This window comes from Felis catus, chromosome D2 (genome assembly GCF_018350175.1).
Source record: "Felis catus isolate Fca126 chromosome D2, F.catus_Fca126_mat1.0, whole genome shotgun sequence".
In the NCBI taxonomy this organism is placed as follows: Eukaryota; Metazoa; Chordata; class Mammalia; order Carnivora; family Felidae; genus Felis; species Felis catus.
Window position 1 is genome coordinate 35,038,134 of NC_058378.1, and position 23,700 is coordinate 35,061,833.

At 35.5% G+C, this 23,700-nt stretch overlaps 1 protein-coding gene across 5 annotated transcripts in view; it reads left to right on the forward strand.

The window, feature by feature from the left end:
* ADK (adenosine kinase) overlaps window positions 1-23,700 on the forward strand; it is a 523,245-nt gene that overhangs the window by 397,414 nt on the left and 102,131 nt on the right. For all 5 annotated transcript variants that reach the window (XM_045040997.1, XM_045040996.1, XM_019813326.3 and 2 more), the window contains one exon: window positions 17,415-17,450. In XM_045040997.1, the coding sequence (XP_044896932.1) occupies window positions 17,415-17,450 (36 nt within the window). The remainder of the gene's footprint in view (window positions 1-17,414; window positions 17,451-23,700) is intronic.

Sequence of the window (23,700 nt, forward strand, 5' to 3'; positions counted from 1 at the left end):
GTGTCTTGCCCAAAGTCACGTGATAGGTAAAGTAAGAGGCAAAGTACGAATTAGAATACAAGTTTCTTGATTCCAAATCTAGGACCATTTTTATACCATTGTTTTATGAGCATGGAAAGCAAGCTGATTGTTCACCTAAAATTCATTATATTGTGTGTACCTTAGAACTTGTCGTTTCTATACTTTATTCATTGAGTTAAAATATTTTGTATTTATCATCTGTTTTCTGATTGGCCATCTAAGAATCTTCATTTGTCTTCCCTTTTATATCCAGTCTGCATAATGCTACTAGGTAAGCTAGTCTTTTAAAATGCAGTTCTAATTATGCCACCTACTTGCTCAAAAACCTTAATATCTCTCACCTTCTCCATCTACCTACCACATAGTTAAATGAACTAAATCCACTGTCCTAACTCATTAAAGACTAACTCTACCTTTCAAATCTTAGTGCTTTCTGCTTCTCTACTCATCCCTTATGATCCAGCCAAATTGAACCATGTGCTATTTTCAGGATACATATTTCATTTTCCATACCTCTGTGTCCTTCCTTATTATATCTTCACCTAAATTTTTACCTATCTTTCTAGATTTGTGTCAAATTCTGGGACACCTGGCTGCTCAGTTGGTAGAGCATGCTTGATCTTGGGGTTGTGAGTTCAAGCCCCACATTGGGGATAAGGTTTACTTTAAAAATTTTTTTTAATTATTCTTATTTTTGGTTAATCAGATGAGTTTAGCAGAATGCCATATAACTATGGAAATAAGTGATATCTAATATGTTCTTTGGTTGCTAAAATTCTTGAAGCAGATGGAAGATAGTTATTACTTTTTATTCCTACAACAGCTAATAAAAAATCTGCCCAGACCATCACAACCAAGAGATGCCCTGCAACTACCATGCCTATCTAGCACTCAATGGTACCTGAGTAACATTATCACAGTAGTTACATGGAGACTAGGGATACTCATTAGAATTCAACTAGATCTATTAAATGCCTGCTCTGAATCTATTACGGTTACCAAATCTTTCAATTTAGTCAGTACCTGTAGATTATACAATGTATATTTTTTACTTTGGGGCTACTAATGAAAGTGCATATTTTTTTAAACAAGTACACAGAAAATTATGCCATTTTTAGATGTTGCACCTGATAACACACCCAATAATTTAGGATGCTTTTGAAAAACCTTGGATAGACCTTGACACTGTTGGTATTTTTTCATATACACAATTTATATAGCTTTCTTCTCAAGAATGCGCCATTGCTTTCTTGACTCTTCACTTTCCTCGCCATCCTTTCAAAATAAGAAAAGTAAATTACCATCACCTGTTGATTAGTGATGAGGGCTAATGTGAAAGTAGGAGAGCAGAAAGAAAAGTTACTGATAATTGAAAATCTCTGTAATAACAAAACCACTGCCAAGAGTTGATTGTCCATGGTAAAGTTATAGTGACTTATTCTGTTTGAAGTAGAGTTGGAAGACAAAGTGCCCTCCCCACAGCAATCCATTCCTAAATCCAGGCTCCTTGCCTTCACCTCTGCTACTGCTAATCCAATACTGACTAATTACCAAGCTCTACTGGGTTGGTGAATACATCTCCGGCCCCTGTTGTGTCTAAACCATCTCTAATCTACTCTAGCTAGTCAAGAATTGACTTTCCTTGTTTGTGGGGTGCAGTGCATGTTAAGTAGAGATGTAACTCACATCATTCCTTTCACCCCGAGGTTTTTAGGATTGTTATCATTGCTCCCGGCTTCTATTTCCAAGGGGTTCACTCTGAATCAGATCTCATTATTGAAATACTTGACATAAGATCAACTTCTTATATATAATATTTTCTTTTGAAATAAGAAAATTTAGCAGTGGGTCTTGAGCTACACATGTGGTAGTGTCTATAATGATATGTGCATTGGCAGTGAAAAAAAATGACATAGATTACACTGGGTATATATTAGCATTTATTTGCTAGAGGGAAAAAAAGGCTTCATTTTAAAGTTGTGAAGGGTACCATTCACTTCAACCAGTGATTTATTGCTGGTTATAAGTTCATTTAGACTTCTGTTTTTATCCCACATGCTATAAATCTTTTAATTTATCTTGCATGTCAGCAAAGCAAAATAGTAGCTTGTCATAAAATTGCTTAGTTGGTAACTTACCAAATACTCAAACTGAATTCGGTTTACTCTTTACCCCTGTTATTTAATCTGTATGTAAGGTGTTTTGTGGTTTTTGTTTAGTTAATCTGTTGGTTTGTTTTTTGCTATTCTTGCTACTTCTATCGTAAATATTTTGGCACTTATTCTTATATTGTATTCTTTGATATCCAGTTTCTGCCAGTGATGTCTGGACGCTATATCCTTGAAAATATAATTTTACAATTCAGAATAAAATATTCTTTTAGGAAAAACTATCACCCTGATTATTTGTGTAATATTTGGAAATGAGGCAAATGCCAATATCTTTTATGGTAACTTTCCAGGGCAGGACAGCTGCAGATTTGGCCAAGGTATAGATTGCATAAATACTCTCACAGAACACAGCAGACCAGCAGTTTATTAAATATTTAGCCAAATCTTAGATCTCATTCTTGAAAATCTCAATACAGATGGGTAGAAGGATCTTTTGCCTTTTTTAATAACATTCTTTTAATCAGTTTAACGCATTCAGTGCACATTTATGTATGAAGCACAGTTCTAGGATAAGATATAAAAACCAGGTCTCAAGAAGTTCATAAACTAGGGAAGAAAATAGGCCACGTAAATAAATTATAATGCAATGCAAGAAATAGCGTAATAGAGGCATATACACAGCACTAAGTCGGTGAACTCTGATCCAAAAAATAAAGTATAAACCGCAAGAAATCAAGTCAATATAAATCTCCCAAGGAAGTATTTCTTCTTTGCTTAATGCTGGCAAGTGCTTTGTCTTTATCATTTGGTAAATCAACAAGGATTTATAATCTATTCTGTGCAGAGGAATATGTTAGATGCTTTGAGGATACAAAGTGAGAAAGAGTTTCTGCACTAAGAATTTATAATCTAGTAGGAGAGATAAACTGTCTGTACAAATAAGCTGTGTTTCCAGTCTGCACATAATTGTCATAAGAGAAAACTTTATAAATTGAGCAAAACTCTTCTGCAATGCACAAAGCCACTTTTGGAGATAGGGAAAAGAGAGACCATGAACAATTCAAGAAGGCTTCCATTAAGCAGAAGATGGCTGAACTAACCCTGGAGGGATTAGTAGGATTTTGACAAGGGTGGTTGAAGGGTATTCTAATTCATTTAGTGCCTACATGTGCAAGGTAGCATGAAGGCAAAAGAGCCTGGGGCATGTTCAGAGAATAGCAAGTATTCTAGTTTGAGTGGCATCTGGTACATGTATAAGGGAATAGTAAAAGATCAGGCTAGAAAGGAAAAGTAGAGGCACTTTATGGAGGACCTTTGAAAGTCAGGCTATGGAACTAGGACTTTTATCAGGAAGCAGTAGGTAGTTTTTTGAGCAAAGACTAATCGAAGTTGATATTTAGGAAGGTGACTCTAATGGTCATGTGCAAGGATGCATTCAAGCTGAGTGTGATTGTTACCAAAGACTGGTTAGGTGACTATATAGGCAATAGGTAGTACAGGCCTGACCTAGGGTTGTGTTGGTAGGAATGGAAACAAGGTTACAGATATTACAGGCCTCATGTTTATAAAAGGTACTTGGCAGAACTTGGAAGCTGTCTGATGCAAAGGGAAAGTGTCAAAGGGACTCTGGAAGTGAGGCAGGATATCTGGTGATGATATCAAATAAAAGGAGTATAGGAAACTACCCCCCAAAAAATGTAAAGAGAAAACAGATCAGAAAATTGGAAACTGAATTCTAGAGAAAGACTGTCCTTAGAGAATTTAACAAATGAGAAAGAAGCTAAGCAACAGAAAAGTGGGAGAGATAGGGAAAGAAGATACTCAACACAAAAGTAGGGAGGGGAGTTTCTAGGAGAGGTGAGAACATTCAAACTCAAAGTATCAGTTAAGCCTCACTTATTAAATTATCCATTGGAATTGGGAAATCCAAACAAAGGAGCTTGAATGTACAGGGAGTTGAATGTACAACTTTGGGGGAAATTGCCCAAAGGCCCAAAGGAGGGAAAATATTTACTCAAGAAATGAAGAGTAATTTGCGATGCAAAGAAATTTGGAGAGAGATTGAAACTAAACCTCTAAAAGAATAGAAGAAAATGAGTACTCATTTTATTTCTTAAAATAATTATTCCTAAATTTTATACTATGCAGAAATCCTTCTTCCCTCAAGAAAAGCAATTAAGTCCTATTCAAAAAAGTCAAGAGGAAAGGCTAAGATTGGTGAGAACACCCTCTCTGAGATGGATGTAGGTAGACTCCAACTTGTAATACAATGTACAATAAGTCAAAATTGCTGTTAACAAAATCCCATCTGTTAGCCCAGTCATATTATACTGTTCAGTAGAATAAAAATGCCAGTATTTTTGCTACTAGCTCTCTGCTGTATTACCTTCGGTTACCAATGTGCTGTTGATATCTAATGAAAATTCATCCTTTGTCATGGAGACTCCAAAACTCCACAGGTAAGCACTAGGATTGGATAATGTGTTCAATCAGATTCTGATTCAAGGTTTGTGAGGTAGAAAGATAGACATTTCTTTAATTCTAGTTTTTAGACTAAAATGGTTGGCTCCCTGGCTCCCATTTCATTGTCAAATGCAATATGAGCTTCTCAGAAATAGTATCTTTTCAAACCTGTTTCTTCTTCATACAGCAAGGGTAGGTGAAATCACATTTTCCATCTAACATTTATTGAATACCCTGCTACATGCTCTGTTGGGTGTTTTCTACTATTTTTCTGTTATTTTTTTAATAGCCTGACTTGTTCATTTGGCTAATTTCTTTTTTTTTTAATATAATTTATTGAGCTAATTTCTTTATCATGCATGTTGGATTTTTTTTCTTTGACTTCTTTGTAGTTTTGTTTTTTGCCTGAAGAGACCTGTGTTGATCATTACTTTCATGGCTATTCTTGCTACTTCCCACTGGCCATTGTGAAAATTTTAAGTTTGTTTCTATAATGAGACTTGTTTCTAAAAACAGCATTATAGGAGCACCTGGGTGGCTCAGCCAGTTCAGGCTTTTGATCAGATGCCATGTCAGGCTCTATGCTGACAGTGTGGAGCCTGCTTGGGATTCTCTCTCTTCCTCTGTCTCTGCCCCTCCCCTGCTCACTCACACATGCTCTCTCTCTAAAAATAAATAAATAGGGACACCTGGGTGGCTCAGTTGGTTAACTGGCCAACTTCAGCTCAGGTCATGATCTCCCCGTTCGTGAGTTTGAGTCCTGCGTCAGGCCCTGTGCTCATAGCTCAGAACTTGGAGCCTACTTCAGATTCTGTGTCTCCCTGTCTCTCTGCCCCTCCCCAGCTCACACTCTGTCTCTGTCTCTCTCAAAAATAAACGTTAAAAAAAATTTAAATAAATAAATATAAATAAATAAACTTAAAAAAATAAAAGCAGCATTACAATACACTCTGTACATAATTATTATTAACCAGCTAGTAAGAAGGAAGGAAATAATACAGGTTATTGGTGATATTTGAATGTGATGTGTTATATATATATATCTATAGGTTAAAATTCACATCTGGGGAGAAATTACCTTTTTATTGTTTGGGTTTTTTTCTACTAGAGATAGGAGACTAGATGCTTTTCTGTTTTTACTACATTTTGTTATGTTATTAAATCACAATGTCCTATAAATTCTTTTCTTTATTTAGTACAGTAATATTTTAGACTGAATATTACTGGGATTTCCAATTCTATTTCCTCTTCTCCCTCAGAAGACCAAGAGATCTAAAGAATAGGGGAGCTTTTGTGAAAGGTCTGAAGTTAAAAGTCAAAACAGCTAGAAATTGGTGATCTCTGTAACATCCACTTTCCTCTGCCATATTTCACACCTTACCCTTCTCCCTTTGCTCACAGGTAGAGTTGTGCTCTTGTCCATCTCTGAATTTTATATACAGTTTTCATTTTATTTTTATCTTATTCTTTAAAAGTTAATTTTGTAAAACTTCCAGGCTAGAATAAGGTCATTAGAGTGGCCCTAAGGGGCAGGCTTTATATTGGCAGTAGTATCACACATTGACAACTTGGGAAGGATCATGCATGAATATGGAAAATATAAAGGACATTGATATACCTTTGAACTGAGAGAAAGGAATCATTAGGTAGTTAATAAGAATCTCTCTCCATCTGAGATCTTCCCTTTCTCTAATGCTTAGCAGTGGTCCATAATGCCTTTCTGGTTGTCCTGCATACAAATGGATCTAAATTCATAAGAATTGGTTATCTTTTACTGTCTTTTTTTTTTTTAATATAAGTGATTTGGTTTTTAGATTTTTTTTTTTATTTGTGTGTGTGTGTATGTGTGTACGCTCCAGTGAATGAAAGAAATAAGACCTGTCAAAAGATACACATTTTACCTATCTTAAGGCTAACAGGCTAGAGCCTGCTCTCCATAAGGGCTTCAGAAACAATCTGTTTTAAAATTTATAAATATCCTACTAATATCATACTTCAAGGGTTGGCAAACTTTTTCTGTACAAGTACAGTTAGTATAATCTCTGTTGAGCTAGTTAACTCTGCTGTGGTAACATGAGCAATGATAGGCAATATGTAAATGAATGAGCATTGCTATGTTCCAGTTAAACTTTATTTATAAAAACAGGCAGTGGGCTAAATTTGTCTTGCAAGCCACTGACCCTGGGCATAATGTATTGATCATACATTGTAGTAGAGCCCTCTGTTGGTTGAAAGAGACGCCCAGGGAAAATTTTTTTATCTAAAAAGGAAAGGTGTTACTACTTATCTGGAGATTTCTAGTTGGTAGGACAAAAAGCAAGAAAATGACAAGTATATAGGATATGCAAAGTAAAAAAGGGTTTAGAACTAATTAGAGTTATTCTTCAGAGGGTTTCAAATGTAATTATTGATAGAGTGTTTATGATTTAGTGCATCAGCTACAGGAATAGGAACTGTATCCATTGTATAATAAAATGTAAAAAGCAGTGTATGAGATGCTTAAGATAAATGATCAATCTGTTTTGTCTTTGGCTTGATCATAAATGTTTTTAACCAATAAATAGGGAACTACAGAATTGTTGCATGTGCCAGGATATTTTAGGATCTGTACTTCATGATGGACCCACATTGAACTTCTGCTGGAAGTAATGAAGTAAAAGAGACCAGATTTATCTTCCCTCCTTAAACAATATAAAACCAGGGAAAATATATAAAACAATAGTCTCCAGGCATTAAACAACAGGCAGTACAGGATGGTGATCCCTGAGAGAAGATGAACAAATGAGAGAATCCCTGCAATTGCCATAGCACTCTGTTTAAACAAAGTTTCCAGTCTACATTGTAGGAAAGGGAGTCCCAGACCCCTTTAATTAACTGAAACAGAGTTAAGAACTGAAGAAGGCCAAGATAGGTAGAATTTACAAGAGGGGGTACCAGAGAAGAAAGAGCTGCACAGAGACAAAGTGCACATACTAAATATCTGCAGGGAGTTCCCTGGAGTCTTCAGCTTTTCAATACTGACCAGCATATGTGTATGAGGAAAGTATTCAAGGTAAAGGATGAAACTATTGGAAAGATGCAAACACAACATTCCCCAAGTTCACACAGGTTGATAGCAGTTTATGTCCCCAATAGCCAGAGTGGAGAAACGTATAATAAATAGGCTTTTTTATTTAGTACTCAAAAAGATAATTACATCAGTAGGATTCCATATTTGCTCTAGATTAAAGGCTGCTCTTATTTCACCTACCAAAGCTTAAAAATAAGCCTAGAAAAGATCAAAATGTTTCCTAGTAACCTAACTGAATTTCAAAATAAACCTCAAAAATGTGTAAAGTAATACAAAAAAATCCAGCACCTAAAACATACAATTCATAATATCTGGCATCCAGTCAAAATTATTGAGCATGCAAAGATGCAGGAAAATACAACCCAAAGTGAGGGGGGAAAAAAATCAGTCAGTAGAAATGGATTTAGAAATGGCACAGATGTTAGAATTATTTGACAAGGATTAACATTTCTAAATATATTCTGTATTTCAAGAAGGTAGAGGAAAGCTTAAGCCTGTTAAGAAGAGATATAAAAAATATAAAAAAGATGAACTTCTAGAGAGGAAAAATGTACTGGATGAGAATAGACATTGCAGAAGAAAAAAATAATAATTAGTGATCTTTAAGACACAGCAGCAGAGGCTATTCAAAATTAAACACTGAGAGAAAAAAATAGACTTTGAAAAACAATAAACCATGCATCAGTGAGCTTTGGGACAATGTCAGGTGATCTAACATACATATTTGGAGTCCTGGGGAAGAGGAGAGGAAAGGAAAATATTTGAAATCATAATGGTTGGAAATGTTCCAAATCTGATGAAAACTATAAACCCACAAATCCAGGAAGCTCAACAAATCACTAGTAGAAGAAACAAGGGGAAAAAAACAAACCAAGAAGCATCAAAATGAAAATGCATAAAATCAGTGATAAAAATCTTGAAAGCAGCTAGGTTTTTTTTTTTTAAAGCCACATTATATACAGAGGAACAAAGATTAGAATGACAGCAGTCTTAGCATCTGAAACTATACAAGCTAGTCCATAGAGCACTGAAAGGGAAAAAAAATCATCAATCTAGAATTCTATACCCAGCAAAAGTATCTTTCAAAACACCCGAAAATGAAACAAAGATTTTTCAGACATAAAAACTGAAAATTTATCAGTAGGAGACCAGCACAAACCATTTAGGAAGACTCAGGTCCAAATGCTACCTATATCAATTACTGCTATGTGCTCTTGGTCATACTTTAATCTCTTTGAACCTTCAGATACTCATCTGTGAAATGAGAAACCTATTTTATGGGATTTTTATGAGGATCAGATGAGATAAGGAAAATAATAGACATTTGTTGAGTGTTTCCTTTGTGCCAAGCATATGTTATCTCATTAAAAATGAAATAAAATACCCAATAAGATGCCCACTGGTCTGAGAATTTTCTTATGCTATCATCTCTCCTCTTTCTTCACTAACTGAAAACCTCAGGTTATTCTAGAAATTAGCCCACGTAGCTAATCAGTCAAATTTTGTTGAAATACTTTTCCTAACTTTGTTTTCTTTTAGTTACCACCATTAAATATGCTCAAAGGTGGGAATGAACAACTCTCCTTGCTATAATAGATTCATTAGCTAATAAATCACTTTTGTGAAAGGATTAGATATGTCCTAAGCTAAACCTAATATTTTGGCTTGTGTTTTCGCTGCCTAATGTTTTTTTCAGTCCAGTTTATTGAGGTCTAATTTATATACTGTCTATGTAACTTTTATTATAAACCTATTGGATAGGGGCCACAAATATCTTTATAGCTTATACTTTGCCCCACTGAGTTTTTGGCACTCAATAAACATTAAATAATATTTCTATTCAGCATTCTGCAGACAGGAAGCATATGGTAATAAATGTCAGAGCACAGGTTGAAAGTCCCCAAAAAGTTATGTGTTATACTCCTTGGAAAAGCCAGTACAGATATTTTTTCTGAATAAAATCTATTTTTAAAAGCAGTTCCCAGGCACATATTTTACTTAATGATTTTTCTCTACCCTTCCTTTACTTTATTTTCAAATTAAAACTTTTCCTCAGGGACACCTGGGTGGCTCAGTCAGTTAAGCATCCAACTCTTGATTTTGGCTCAGGTCACTCACAGTTTGTGAGTTTGAGCCCCACAGCATCAGGCTCTGCACTGACAGCACAGAACCTGCTTAGGATCCTCTCTCTCTGCCCCGCTCTGCTCATGCTCACCCTCCCTCTCTCCCTTTCAAAAATAGACAAATAAAGTTAAAAAAAATTTCCTCATAGAGGATGGGTGATGGGTATTGAGGAGGGCACCTTTTGGGATGAGCACTGGGTGTTGTATGGAAACCAATTTGTCAATAAATTTCATATATAAAAAAAATAAATAAATAAATAAAACAGAGATAATCATAAAAAAATTTCCTCATAAGAACTAATATAATATTAAAAATAATATAATATTAATACAGTGTCATAAAAACTATATAAGTGATCTTTTTATTTTATTTTATTTTTTTTTTCAACGTTTTTTATTTATTTTTGGGACAGAGAGAGACAGAGCATGAACGGGGGAGGGGCAGAGAGAGAGGGAGACACAGAATCGGAAACAGGCTCCAGGCTCTGAGCCATCAGCCCAGAGCCTGACGCGGGGCTCGAACTCACGGACCGCGAGATCGTGACCTGGCTGAAGTCGGACGCTTAACCGACTGCGCCACCCAGGCGCCCCATAAGTGATCTTTTTAAATAGCATAAAGAAATTCTTAGTCTGAAGGACAGCATGAGGAAATATTTAGAAGCTTAAGCAACATAAGTTTATGATGTATTGTATGAAAGGAAATAAACAGCAGTTAGTTCTTTATCATTAAATATCAGTATGACTTAGAAGTGTATCACTGCTATAGCTATCGCAGACCTTACAATGGTATTAGACTTTGGCTCAATAATATTTTTCTCACCTGAGGATTCTGGCACTACTTAAATATCTTACTCTATTCTCAGTAAGGTAATCATTACTTCCAAATAATGAAAGACATTGTAAATTGAAGCTAGATGCCAAAAACAAATTTTATGCAAAAGATAATATATCCCAGTTTATCTGTATTGAAGAAATGGTTAACCATAATCAGTTAAACAAAACCATTTAGATAGCATGTATCTAAATTATCTTTCCATAATTTGCTCACCCTGTGATTGACCTGTTGACCACACTTAATTTGATTTGATTTTTGTGAGGATTTTTCTAAAGATTAACATAATCTGAGTGAGAAAATATCTTAATTGGGCCATGTTACATAACCTAAGGCTTAGGATTCTCATATATAAAATGTGGATAAGGATTCCAGACATAGCTTAACATGATGCCTCTAACTCAGAGTCTCTCAAAAGGCTGTAATCAAGATGTCAGCCATGGCTGTAATCATATTACTACTGGGGGAGAATCTACTTGCAAAATCACTCATATATCTGCTGCCAAACCTCAGATCCTCACCAGTTGTTAGCCATGGGCCTCTCCATAAGTGTACTTGTAACATGGCAGCTTTCCTCTAGGTCAGGAGCTGAGAGCATGTGAGCAAGAGAATAAACAAGGCATCCCATCACTTTTGTCATATATTTTTAGAAGCAAATCACTAGTCCCAGCACACACTCAAGGAGAGAGAATTATACAAAAATTTGAATACCAGCAGTCAAGGATCATTGGAAGCCAGTTTGGAGGCTGTCTACTACACATATGATCCACAGATAGGACAAATCATTGAATGTCCTCTGGAGGCTCTGGAACTTGTTTAAACTATCCTAAGATCTAATTAAGAACCTGAATTCAATAGGCGAAATGATTTTAATTTCACATTAAATATTCCATTGATTCCTAGCAACAGTCTAATGAAACAGGTATTATTGGCATCAATTTTATTGATCTAAACTGATACACTGAGTGTCTTGCTCAAAATTACATAGCAAATGAACTATAAAATTGCACCCTTAGTGTAGGTCTTCTGATTCTAAGCCCTGTACTCTTTCCATTTAGCTGAAACTGCTTCCTGACCAGTACTACCTTGCACTTAAAGCCATTCAAAAAGAACATTATGCATCTAAATGTATACATAAATATGTGAATTTTTTATATACAGAGAAAAATATATAACATTCTTAGACTCTACACCATACCATTTAAGATTCACAGTATTGTTTCAAATATTATTGAGTCAAAGTCCAATACCATCTAAGGTTTGCAACAGCTATAGCAGTGATACACCTCTAGGTTAATAGTATCTGTTAGTCTGAAAGTACACATGGGAGGACAGGGCGCCTGGGTGGTTCAGTCAGTTAAGCGTTTGACTCTGGATTTCAGCTCAGGTCATGATCTCATGGTTTGTAAGATCAAGACCTGTGTCGGGCTCTGTACTGACACAGTGTGGAGCCTGCTTAGGATTCTTTCTCTCTCCTTCTTTCTGCCCTTTCACCTCTCTCCTTTCTTTCTGCCCTTTCACCACTTACACTCGTGTGAGCACTCTCTCGCTCAAATAAACATTATAAAACTATATATAGGCAGTAAATACTTATTGAATGGAGAGATGAACAAAGTAAAAACAACAACTGGTTTGGTGGCTCCATTCACCCTTGGCTTTTCTAAAAGCTCTAGACTCCTGTGACTTGAGTGAGGACCATGGGGGAACGCTTCAGTGAATTTTCTTCTTCCTCCTTGCACTGGAGCAACAAAGTAGTTTGTTTTGGATGGATAGGCAGCTTTCTGTGGATGGTTATTGGTCCTGAGTTTGATATTCTTCCTTTTTGTTTCATTCCATGAAGTTTCAGCCTATACCACGACCCCTCATATCCGAGATCAAAATTAGAGTGGTAACATTAGCAAGCAGTTAATAGTTCTGAGTTTGGAGCCGTCAAGTGCAGAGCAGGAAGTGTGAGGGCAAGGGTTATGAACTCTGGTGGGGGTGGTAGTCATACCCTTCAGATAACCCTGGAGAAAAGAGAGGTGAATTTTGTTTTTAAAGGTCTTTGCCCACTTCTCAAAATAACTTTGAGGTATGTTTAATAATAATGTAGAAAATTACCTTTCTTGGGGCACCTGGGTGGCTCAGTCGGTTGAGCGTCTGACTTCGGCTCAGGTCATGATCTTGCGGTTTGTGAGTTCGAGTCCCGCATCCGGCTCTGTGCTGACAGCTCAGAGCCTGGAACCTGCCCCATATTCTGGGTCTCCCTCTCTCTCTGCCCCTCCCCCAGTAACTAACTAACTCTCTCTCTCTCTCTCTCTCTCTCTCTCTCTCTCTCTCTCTCTCCTTCAAAAATAAACATTTTTTTAAAAAATTTTTAATGAAAATTACCTTTCTTTATAGAAGCAAAACAATAGTTCTTACAACAAAGAAGTAAATTTCACAAATCAGAGGATACAAGGTCAATATACAGAAATCATTTGCATTTCCTATATAGCTAGTAACCAATAACTTCAATAACCATAATTGAAATAAGAATATGGACAAGTTACCATTTTAATTTAATATTGATTACAGGTCATTCTACTTTATAAATTAAAACTGGGGTGTTATCAAACTATAAAGAAAACAGTTTTTTTCCTCAATTGAATAAAAAGGAAATAACTCTTTGATACACACAAACATGCTCTTGAGTTTCTTCTTCCTTTCCTGTATAATCTGAGGATTGTGCTTTTTAATAGTGGCTTGCTAATCCTTTTTAATAGCTCATAAAGTAAGTATTCCATAGTTTTCATTAACCTTGAATTTCAGCCTCTTTTTTTCTTAAACCTCAAAACCTACATATTTGGTTGCTGTTTGACTAGCACCCTTTTAGCCTGGTCGATGAAGCAGCAAGCCTACTGCAAATCCTAAATAACGTGGTGTAGATGAGAGCCTGAGACTTTAATTACATGTCATTTTACTCACAACACTCAATTCCAGGAAGGAAAAAATGACTTTGCTGTTGTAAAAGACATATTATGTGAGTATCATTCATTGTAAACCAAAAATGATACTGTATTAGAGCATAGACAACAATGGGAACTAATTCTGAAAATGTGACCTGTCTGGGAAACTGAATAATAGTGAAAGTTATCAAAATGGAAAGAAGTGTTAATGTGAAATCCAGCCTTCTCAGAAATACTCTTTCCTGGCCTGTTTGGTTTTGCTTTTGTTGCTTGTCATGCATGAATGAAAGTGCTACATACACTCTCAGGGGAGTAGGAAAGCCTCTGTCGGTTGTTTATTTCCTTAATCCCTCCTCCTTTGTGATTTTTGATGTCAGATCTAAAATGGAAAGCCTGTAAATATAATGATTATCACATGGATAATCACCTGCATTAGGAACCGCCCTGCTTCTCTATTCTAACCCTAGCTGTTCTCCACACGTCACATCCACTCTGCGGTTGGATTTTAACCTGACTGCTTCATTAGATTTGTGAAACTCAGTGCGTGGCGCCCTGGGGCAGCACAGATGGGGACATGCTTGTTTTCTTTTCTCACTTTCACTGCAAAGACACACTAAAAAGTCCTTTTCAATTTAGTGTGATCAGTTCACTTGGAATTAACCCTGATATTTGGAACCTGCCTTACTCTTCTGCCAACTGTCTATACCCCTTTTTCCTTCCCTACTTTCAGACCTACTGCCTTTTCTTTTTGTCCTTCCATGCAGTGAATCTGAGGACTAAAATTCTGGTTAAATTCTGACTGGGTCAAACTGTTCCCCTGTGTTGTTTTATTTGTTTTGCTGGGAGAGAAAAATAAATGTTGTTCCATCATTGTATCTGCAAACACCTTCAAATCAGAGGTTAGCTGTGGGAAAAGTCTGCAGTGATGTGAGCCAGCTGCCTTCTCTAATGGACTGACTGGGGGCACCAGCTCAAGATCAAAAGAAGGTGGGAGGAAGTCAGGAGATAAGATCTTTTTAAGCCATAGAACAAGTGCTTAGCTTTTCAGTGATAGGGCACAGCTCTGCAAACCTGTATGAGGGGGTGCTAAGATAAAAAATTGAGTTGACTTTTTTTCAGCATGTCCTTCCTCAATCAGAATATGTTGGCGCTTTGAATAGTTTACAGATGTGAAAGTGTCCTACGGCCTTGTTTCCTTAAAGAATAATGATCTGACATTTATATATGTGTCTTCTTGCAATTAGTTCTACTATACCATAACAGATCATAGTTAATTTCTTCTTATATCTGTGTGAGCAAAACTGGACATTAAAAAAGCAATTTAACTACTATATGTTGAATTTTGAGTTTTATGCCTTAGTGCAGTTTTAGTCATACGGATCCTTTTATTATTATTATTATTATTTTAGAGAAAGAGAGCACACACACACATGAGCTGAGGAGAGAGGCAGAGGGAGAGAGAGAATCTCAAGCAGGCTCCCCACTCAGCACAGAGCCCAATGTGGGTCTCAATACCACGACCCTGGGATCATGACCTGAGCTGAAATCAAGAGTCAAATGCACAACTGACTGAGCTACCTAAGCACCCCCATACAGATTCTTCATATTAATTTTGTCTTATAGTTCTCTGGGCTTCTTTCATGCCTCTGATGAAGATCTATATAAATGAGTCGTTGTAGCAGAGCTTTCAGTTGTCTTTTTGATAAAAGAATTATCTTGGTTAATTCTTGGATTGGACAGCTTGGAAAAATATTACATTGATATCATTTGAAACTTCTCCTTTTCCTTGACAGGCCAGCAAATATTATCGACTGTGTGGTGTATAAGTACTATTATAAGAAAATTGTCAAAGAGGCTTGCTTGGACCAATTGTTAAGTTCATAATTCAGTTTTTTTAATCTACATCACTAAGGCTAACTCAATCAGCTTTATGCTTCCCTAGCGAACAGCCTAAGGAATTGTACTTTCAGCCTATCACTTTCTGTTAACTTAAGTGTTTAGCTTGTAGTCATCTATTTCAACCTTTTCAAACCCTCAAAATGGGTCTTCAAATCTATATGTCATTAGTACCTCGGACCATAAGAGTGCATACATACTTCTTTTCCCACCGTTTTCCTTAACATGTAGATAGTACCCAGATTTGTGCTAGAGACACTGACTTACTTTCTGCCTTACATGGTTTGGTGCGGCAGTCGCTTCAGTTGAGTTGGATCTGCTCACTACTCAGGCTCAAATCCCATCCTTCTATTAATATCTCTTGGCAAAGATAATTTTGGAGGAATGTAAGTTAAGATGTAGAGGCTCTTGACAGTTGTCTGCAGTTTTTTTTTTTTTCATTTTCAAGAGGGAAGTTAAGTTGAAAAGTAATATTGCTTCTATTTTCTGTATCAGTCCTAAAATTAAAATATATGCAGAGTACAGAAAGAGAAAGGGTTTGGTTACACAGATGTGTTTTTGTAATTTGATAGCCTGTTTTAAGAGCATTAGTGGTTATAGTAATGTTCATTAGATTGTGCCCTTAAGATATTCAGGAATCAAGAAAAACATTGTGAATTTAAAATTTTTAACTATTTTTTTTAATGTTCAACTTCTGTCACCCCTGTCATCTATATAAAAGAGAAATTGGGGAGGAGGTAGACTGTTTGCTATAAAAGTTTTTAAACAGACAAAGTAAAAATACTGAATACATCTAGATTTAATCATTGTTAACATTTTGCCATTTTTACTTCACTTTAATTTTTTAAAGTATTATTAAGTAAATTACACATATCATGTCATTTTATTTCTAAATGCTTCAGAATAAACCTCTAAAATTAAGGACATTTACCTTATCAAGTTAATAATTCCTATCATTATCGCTATCCTGTTTCATTATCAAATTTCTCTAATTGTCCCCAAAATGCCTTTCCTGGATGGTTTGTTCAAAACAGGATTCAGTTAAGGTCTGTACATTGATCTTGGTCATTTTTCCCCTCCCCAGGTTATCATAAGATTGATTTATTGAAGAGACCAAGCTATTTGTCTTATAGAATGTCCTACTTTATGGATTTTTCCATTTGCTTTCTCATTGTATCATTTAACTTGTTCTCCTATCCTCTGTATTTTCTGTAGACTGCTAGTTATTGAATTAAAGTTTTGAGTAATTAATGTCACAAATGAGGTCAGAAAACTTTATAGGTGATGCTGTGTCCTTTATACTGCATCGTAACAGAAGGCACAGAATATTTGGTGATTCCACTATTAATGGCAAAAACTGATAGGATTGATCACTGGGATAAAGTGATGACAGCTTGATCCTCTCATTATAAAGTTATACTTTGCTCCCCGTGACCAGCATATAATCTGTGATATTTTGGTTCCATGAAACACCCAGCTTCCTGTCATCCTTTCACCTAATGAATTTAGCATCTATTGATGATCCTTGCCTGAATAAATTTCATTAGGGATTGCAAAATGATGATTTTATGAATCTATACATTTATTAGTAGACATTCTTCTCTACAGAAGAGCTTTCTGAAAGGTATTGTTTCAATTAAAAACACAACCACCAGTATGTTCCTTAGGTTTCAAATGATTGTCTTTCTTTGCTGGGGTCAAAACACCTGAACTCACTGTGACAGCTACAGTAAAAACACGCACTACATCTTCTTTATTCCAACTTGTGAAGTGTGTTGACATTATGCTGCCTTTTTTTTTTTTCATGCCAAGGGAAAAAGATTTCTTTTTTGGCATAAGAATAAAAATTGAACTATGTGGGTATATTGAGATAATTGTGTAAAAAGAAGACTGTATGAATGAGTTTCAAAATGGATTATTTCTTCATTACCTAGCACTTTATAATTAACTGTTCTTTTTTTTTTATTTCAGGAAGCTGCCACTTTTGCTAGAGAGCAAGGCTTTGAGGTGAGTTAACCCACAATTGCACACTAAACAGATCCTAAAGGTTTTTTCTAGCTGATAATGAAGTTCTTTTGGACAGTGATTGATGTGCTATTATACTCTCAGAGCCTCGCAGCAGTTGCCATGGAAACTTGGCAGTCGTCATGGTTTCTTTGTTCTGCCAGCACAGTGTTATGACGCACTCTGCTAGGTCTGCACCCAACATCGCCTACAGATGTTATTTATTGAATTTTGAAAAGCCTCTTGGGAAGCCAAGAGGTTGGGCACGGTTTCAAGCTGCCTCTGCAGATATGGGGCCTGTCAGTTTGTTCAGTTAAAAAGCTACCTCATTAGCTGTATTACATTTCATAAGGATTCACTGCTAAAGCAGTGGTGGAGCAAGACTAAATAGTGAAATATAATGTCATTTAAATAATTTCACCCCTACCACATGTAGATTATCATTATGCAAATTAATTTCCAAAGGTTGTACTTAACAGTTGTTAGGGACTGATTAATTTAAATCCCACTCATATAAACTTCCTGTTTTAATCTTCTTTTTTCTTCTCTCAGTCTCTCTCTTTTTCTTGCATAAATGTATATAAATTTTCTGAAACCAAATATCAATAATTGGTTTTAATTTCTAGGTCCTAATTTTGTTTTCCTAGTAGAAGTATTAGCTGTCAAGATTCAAAACTCCATGTGGTTGTTGTTGGCAAAATTAAGACAGATAACGCCATGTTTTTATCTATATAATATCTATCTTCCAGTTGCTTATTAGAAAACATTGACTTTAATCTGAACCCAGGTTAACTGACAGAGAATTCATAAACTGAGTTTATAAGTTTTATGACTCTCATATGTATTGAGCCAGAACTATGTAGAATGCTGTGTTCTGTACAGCAACTTGGAATGTTGCATGGTAGTAATTTTAAAAAATTAAACTAACTATTTACATGCTCAGTATTGTTGACCATCTAGAAAACCTGTGAGCATTGATTGGATGTATCAGTAATCTCACTTTGAACTGTTCAGAGAAAAGTGTATGAATTTGTGATGGAACAGTTATTTAAATGTACTAAAGGAAGATTCATTATCGAGCAACAGAGTAATACACATGCATGTTATCCATGTCATACATAGGACTTGACAGCCAGACATAAAGCTTCCTCTTCTTGGAGGAAGACATTGAATTTGTGGTATAAGTATTCTATGAAAAAACTAGATCCTATGCAAACTAACTTTTTCTGTTTTCTACTAACTGGCATCATATTAACCTTTGCATTGATTCTTATTTACTGATTCTAGAATTGTTTCTTTTTACCATAAATCTGCCATAATTGATTACAGCATATAAACCAAGTGATGATGTTTATGATAGTATATCTTACTACCTTCTAACATAGCAAAACTGCTCTGTTGGTAATGTTGACGGTGATATGTTAAATTAGATAAAGCACACCATGTCTTGATGTTTCCCTTCATGAGTTTCCGAAAATACTCCAAGCATTGTAGAATATATAAGAGCCATGAGTAGAATATTTTTGTTAATAAATATAACCCATATGTGGAATCCTATCTAGAGGAATTCAGTGATTTTAAAATGTCATTAAATTTTCCTTAGTCCATTAGACAGTAATAGGAAAGCATAAGTTGGAAGCTTGGTGTTTTTAAAGAATCAAAAAAGAGTAAATCACTTTATCTTAACACTTTAATATCTGTAGAGTTGCTTCTCAGCCTTTTGGCTAAGATCAAGTGTAATACCTATAGAAATGTGTCAGTGCTCTCAGGTCTACTGTGACAAACTAGACAAAATCTGCATTTTATCCCTCTCAACTTTAATTTTACCTCTAAACTGGGGCACGAGTGAGGAAAGAAATGAAAAGATTAAAAAGAAAGGTGAGCATTTTTTTTTCTACTGGCTCTGCTGTTCTACCATCATTTCTATTATAAATCCCAATCAGTTCCCAAAGCCACTGAATATTGCAAGTAGTGATATGTCTGTTAACAGACCAGTCCAAAAGCCTCTAAAAATAACCAGTATTTATTCATCAGGAAATATCTTCAGTAGCATTGTTTATGATATTCTGGTTAGCTTCTCTGCAAATTTTAGATAATCTTTCTTTTTTAAAAAATCTTTAATCTTTAAAATGAATTGGGCAATTTTCAGTAAGAAGAGGCAGCTTAGGAGGGCACTGGAGAATGAGATAAAAACTGGAGCTGGTCAAAGCACAAAGCAGAAGAGAGAGGAGATATATATATATATATATATATATATATATATATATATATATATGATGGAAAATTGCATAGTGCCTGATTCAAATGGCAGACCTGCTAAGAATTTAAAATGACAATTCTTGAGGTAAAAAGTTTCATGAGGCCTTTTATTATTCTGGGAAATCAGTTCAGACTGCAATGTGTTTTTAAATCTACTTTATCTTGAACTGAACCAATTAAAGGTTTATATTTTTAGAACCCAAATAAAAATAAGATAACTTAAAAATATGTTTCATTATTAAACCTTTTAAAAGCAGTATTGAAAATTGATTTAAATTAAATAAAGAAAATACCTCCAAAACTTAAATATCATATTCTTTGTATTTTCATCCTTTGTGCAATAGACTATGTGCCAAATGATGAAAATAATACATACCTTCTCTGCTGAGTCATTTATTCAGTTTTACTCCAAGCAATGAATTTTAGTTTTATTTTAGATCTCTAAGATACATTACTTCTGACCATAGAGAAAACAAAGCAATCGTTTTCCCTTTTCCAACTTCCCCACAGCCCCTGACTCTATCCAGAGGATCCTAGGCTTGTAATCTGTATCTGACCATTGATGACTGTATGATCTTATACCACTGAGACAGGAAAGTTTTGAATTGTGCTGTCCAATACAGCATCTGTTAGCCACAAAATTAATTAAAATTAAATAAAATTTAAAATTCAGTTCCTAAATCTCAGTAGACAGATTTCAAGTGCTCTCTATAGCCTTTGTAGCTTGGGACTGCCATATTAGTACAGATATAGATCATATCTACCATCACAGAAAATTCCATTGATCAGCATTGGATAGAAAGTCCATAGAGTATTCAGGAGGTATTGATTCCCAAAGAATTCTCCAAAAGTTTTCTGAGGTTCTTGTGTTCCTCACAAATGCAAAGGATACAATGAATGATCACCTAGAGTTTCTGGAAATAAGACACTAAGTTAGGTCCTGCTGGCTAAGAGAGTACAATGCAGCTTTTCTAGGTGACTAAGTCCCCAAAGAGGACAGTTTTTTTTTTTTATTAAATATATTTTATTGTCAAATTGGTTTCCATACAACACCTAGTGCTCATCCCAACAGGTGCCCTCAAAGAGGACAGTTTTATTTTTATTTTTTTTAATTTTTTTTTAACGTTTTTATTTATTTTTGAGACAGAGAGAGACAGAGCATGAATGGGAGAGAGGCAGAGACAGAGGGAGACACAGAATCGGAAGCAGGCTCCAGGCTCTCAGCCATCAGCCCAGAGCCTGACGCGGGGCTCGAACTCATGGACCGTGAGATCGTGACCTGAGCTGAAGTAGGACGCTTAACTGACTGAGCCACCCAGGCGCCCCAAAGAGGACAGTTTTAAAACAGTAGATTAACAGAAAGAGATAAGATAGTCTTTTAATTATCTTCATTTAATCATTTGTTCATTCAGTAAATAGTTACTGAGCACTAACTCTGGGCCTAACACTCTGATAGACCCTAAACTCAAGATAGAAGTGACCAGAGAGTATACTGTGAAGGAGAACATGGGAGGGGTTCTTATTTTAGATACGATAGTCATAGAATGACTCTCTGAGGAAAGTAAAACTTGAAAAATATGGATATCTAGCATTGACAGAAAAAAACAAAACAAAGAAACAACAGGGAAACAAATTTCAAACGGAAGGAACAAGAGTACACAGGCCCCCAAAGGAGAAGGAGCATAATGTACTGTGTAGTCCAAGAGCTGAGAGAAGGCCAATGTGCCTGGAATGAAGAGAGGAGAAAGAGGTAGTAGGAGATAAGACTGGACACTGACACATCATGTGCGCACCATAATTATAGGAGTTTCTATTTGGAAAACAAAAGAATGTGATATGGTTAAGTGAGGCACTGTGGGAACCCCACAATTGGTATTCTCTAGGAGTAGGTAGATTGTGACAGTATTAACATGTGTATCATCAGCTTGTTAAAAATGGAATGAAGAGGGTATATTCTTTAATTTGGAAGACAATGCTAAATTTAAGGTGTGTGATCACCAGTGACAATAAAAGCATAATTTAGCATTTATAAAATGCTTCACAGTTTATGAAACCTTTTCCAACATATAATTAATACATTTAATATTCACACAAGCCTTTTGGGGTTAAGTGGGGCATGTATTGCCCTATCAGTTCAACAGATGGAAAATAGGCTACATGACTTGTGCAGGATCACACATAGCTAATATATAATGGAGCCAGAACCAGAGCCAGCTCTTTAAGTCTTGTACTCTTTACTATACAAACTACACTTCTTTCTTTCTCACATCCTAACATATTGGAGGAGGAGATTAGATTTCCAAATGACCTTGGAAAATGAAAAATATCTTGAAAGTTAAAAACTGAAATCACTAGGGTAAAATACAAGCCAGAATAATTAAGAGGAAAAAAAATAGCAAACTTAAATACAGGATCATCAGTGACTTGTGCATGTGACAGAAAAATGATTTCAATTGAACATGCTATCATTTTGTGATAACAACAGAAAACACATTGCCAGAATTCAAAGAAGCAGTATAATCTGTGGAGCATGGAATATTGGTTAAGGGTATAATTTCTGGAGTCAGGCTTTGTAGGTGCTAGCCCTGGTTGTACACTTAGAATATTTATGACCTTAAGAAGCTTCTTAACTTCTCCGTGACTCAATGTCTTCACCTACAAAATGAGGATATAGTAATAATACCTACTGCCATAGAAGTTAAGATTTAATGAGCACTTTAGAGCTACATACATGGCTCATAACTAAATTATATGAGCTTTCTTCTACTCTTTCCCCTTTTTCCTTTTTCTCCTCCCTTATTAGATACTATAATTGAATTCCCAATACTCAAAACTCTTGAGGTCCTTTCTAGAGATTTTGGGGCAACTGCAGGATATGAGTTTTGGAGAGTATTAAAGATGGTTATTAGAGGAAAGAAATGAACATTTATTAAGTACTTAGCACTTGTTAAATATGGCATTTAGCTCTTTCACTTACCTTCTTTCATCCTCACAACAATTATTTTCAACTTTTTATTTTGAAATAATTCTAGAAGTAATTCTAGACTTAGAAAATTTGCAAAACTAGTACACTCAGCTTTCCCTAATGTAACATCTTACACAGGTGAGGGTATATTGATCAAAACCAGAAAATTAACATTAGTGTGATACTGGTAACTGAACTACAGTCCTTATTCTGATTTCACCAGTTTCTTCTTAATTTCTTTTCTCTGTTCAAGAATCTAATCCAGGAAAACAAATTGCATTTGTCATGTCTCCTTTGTCTCTTCCTATCTGTGACAGTTTCTCATTCTTTTCTTGTTCATGATCTTGATCCTTTTGAAGAATACTTGTCAATCATTTTATAGAATATCCCTCAATTTGAGTTTCTCTGATATTTTCTGTTAATTAAGTTGAGGGTATGCAATTTTGCCAGAAATACCACAGAGGTGATTTGCCCTTCTCAGTGCATCATTATCAGGAATATAAATGATGTCCCATTGTCTTACTTATTTGTCTTACTTATTGTTGGTGACATTAACTTTCATCACTGGGTTAAGGTGGTATTTGCCAGTTTATTTTTTGTAAAGTTACTATTTTATCACTGCATTTAATAAACATCTTGATGATATTTGGGGACTGTACAAAAATCTTGTTTCACCTACTAATTAATTTGTAATGAGTAAGTATCTTAGGGGAAATACTTGGAGACTATGCACATATCCTGATTCTCTTCAAATTTTTGCCCACTAATTCTAAGCATATTTCTTTCTTTTTTAAAATGTTTATTTATTTATTTTGAGAGAGAAAGAGCAAAGGAGAGACAGAGAGAGAAGGAGAGAGAGAGAATCCCAAGCACTCTGCATGGTATCAGCACAGATATCAGAACTCGAACCCACAAACTGCAAGATGAGCTGGAACCAGGAATTGGACACTTAACTGTCTGAGCCACCCAGGCACCCCACTTCCCAACATCTTTTAGCATAAATATTTTCTTAGTTTTATAGATGAGGAA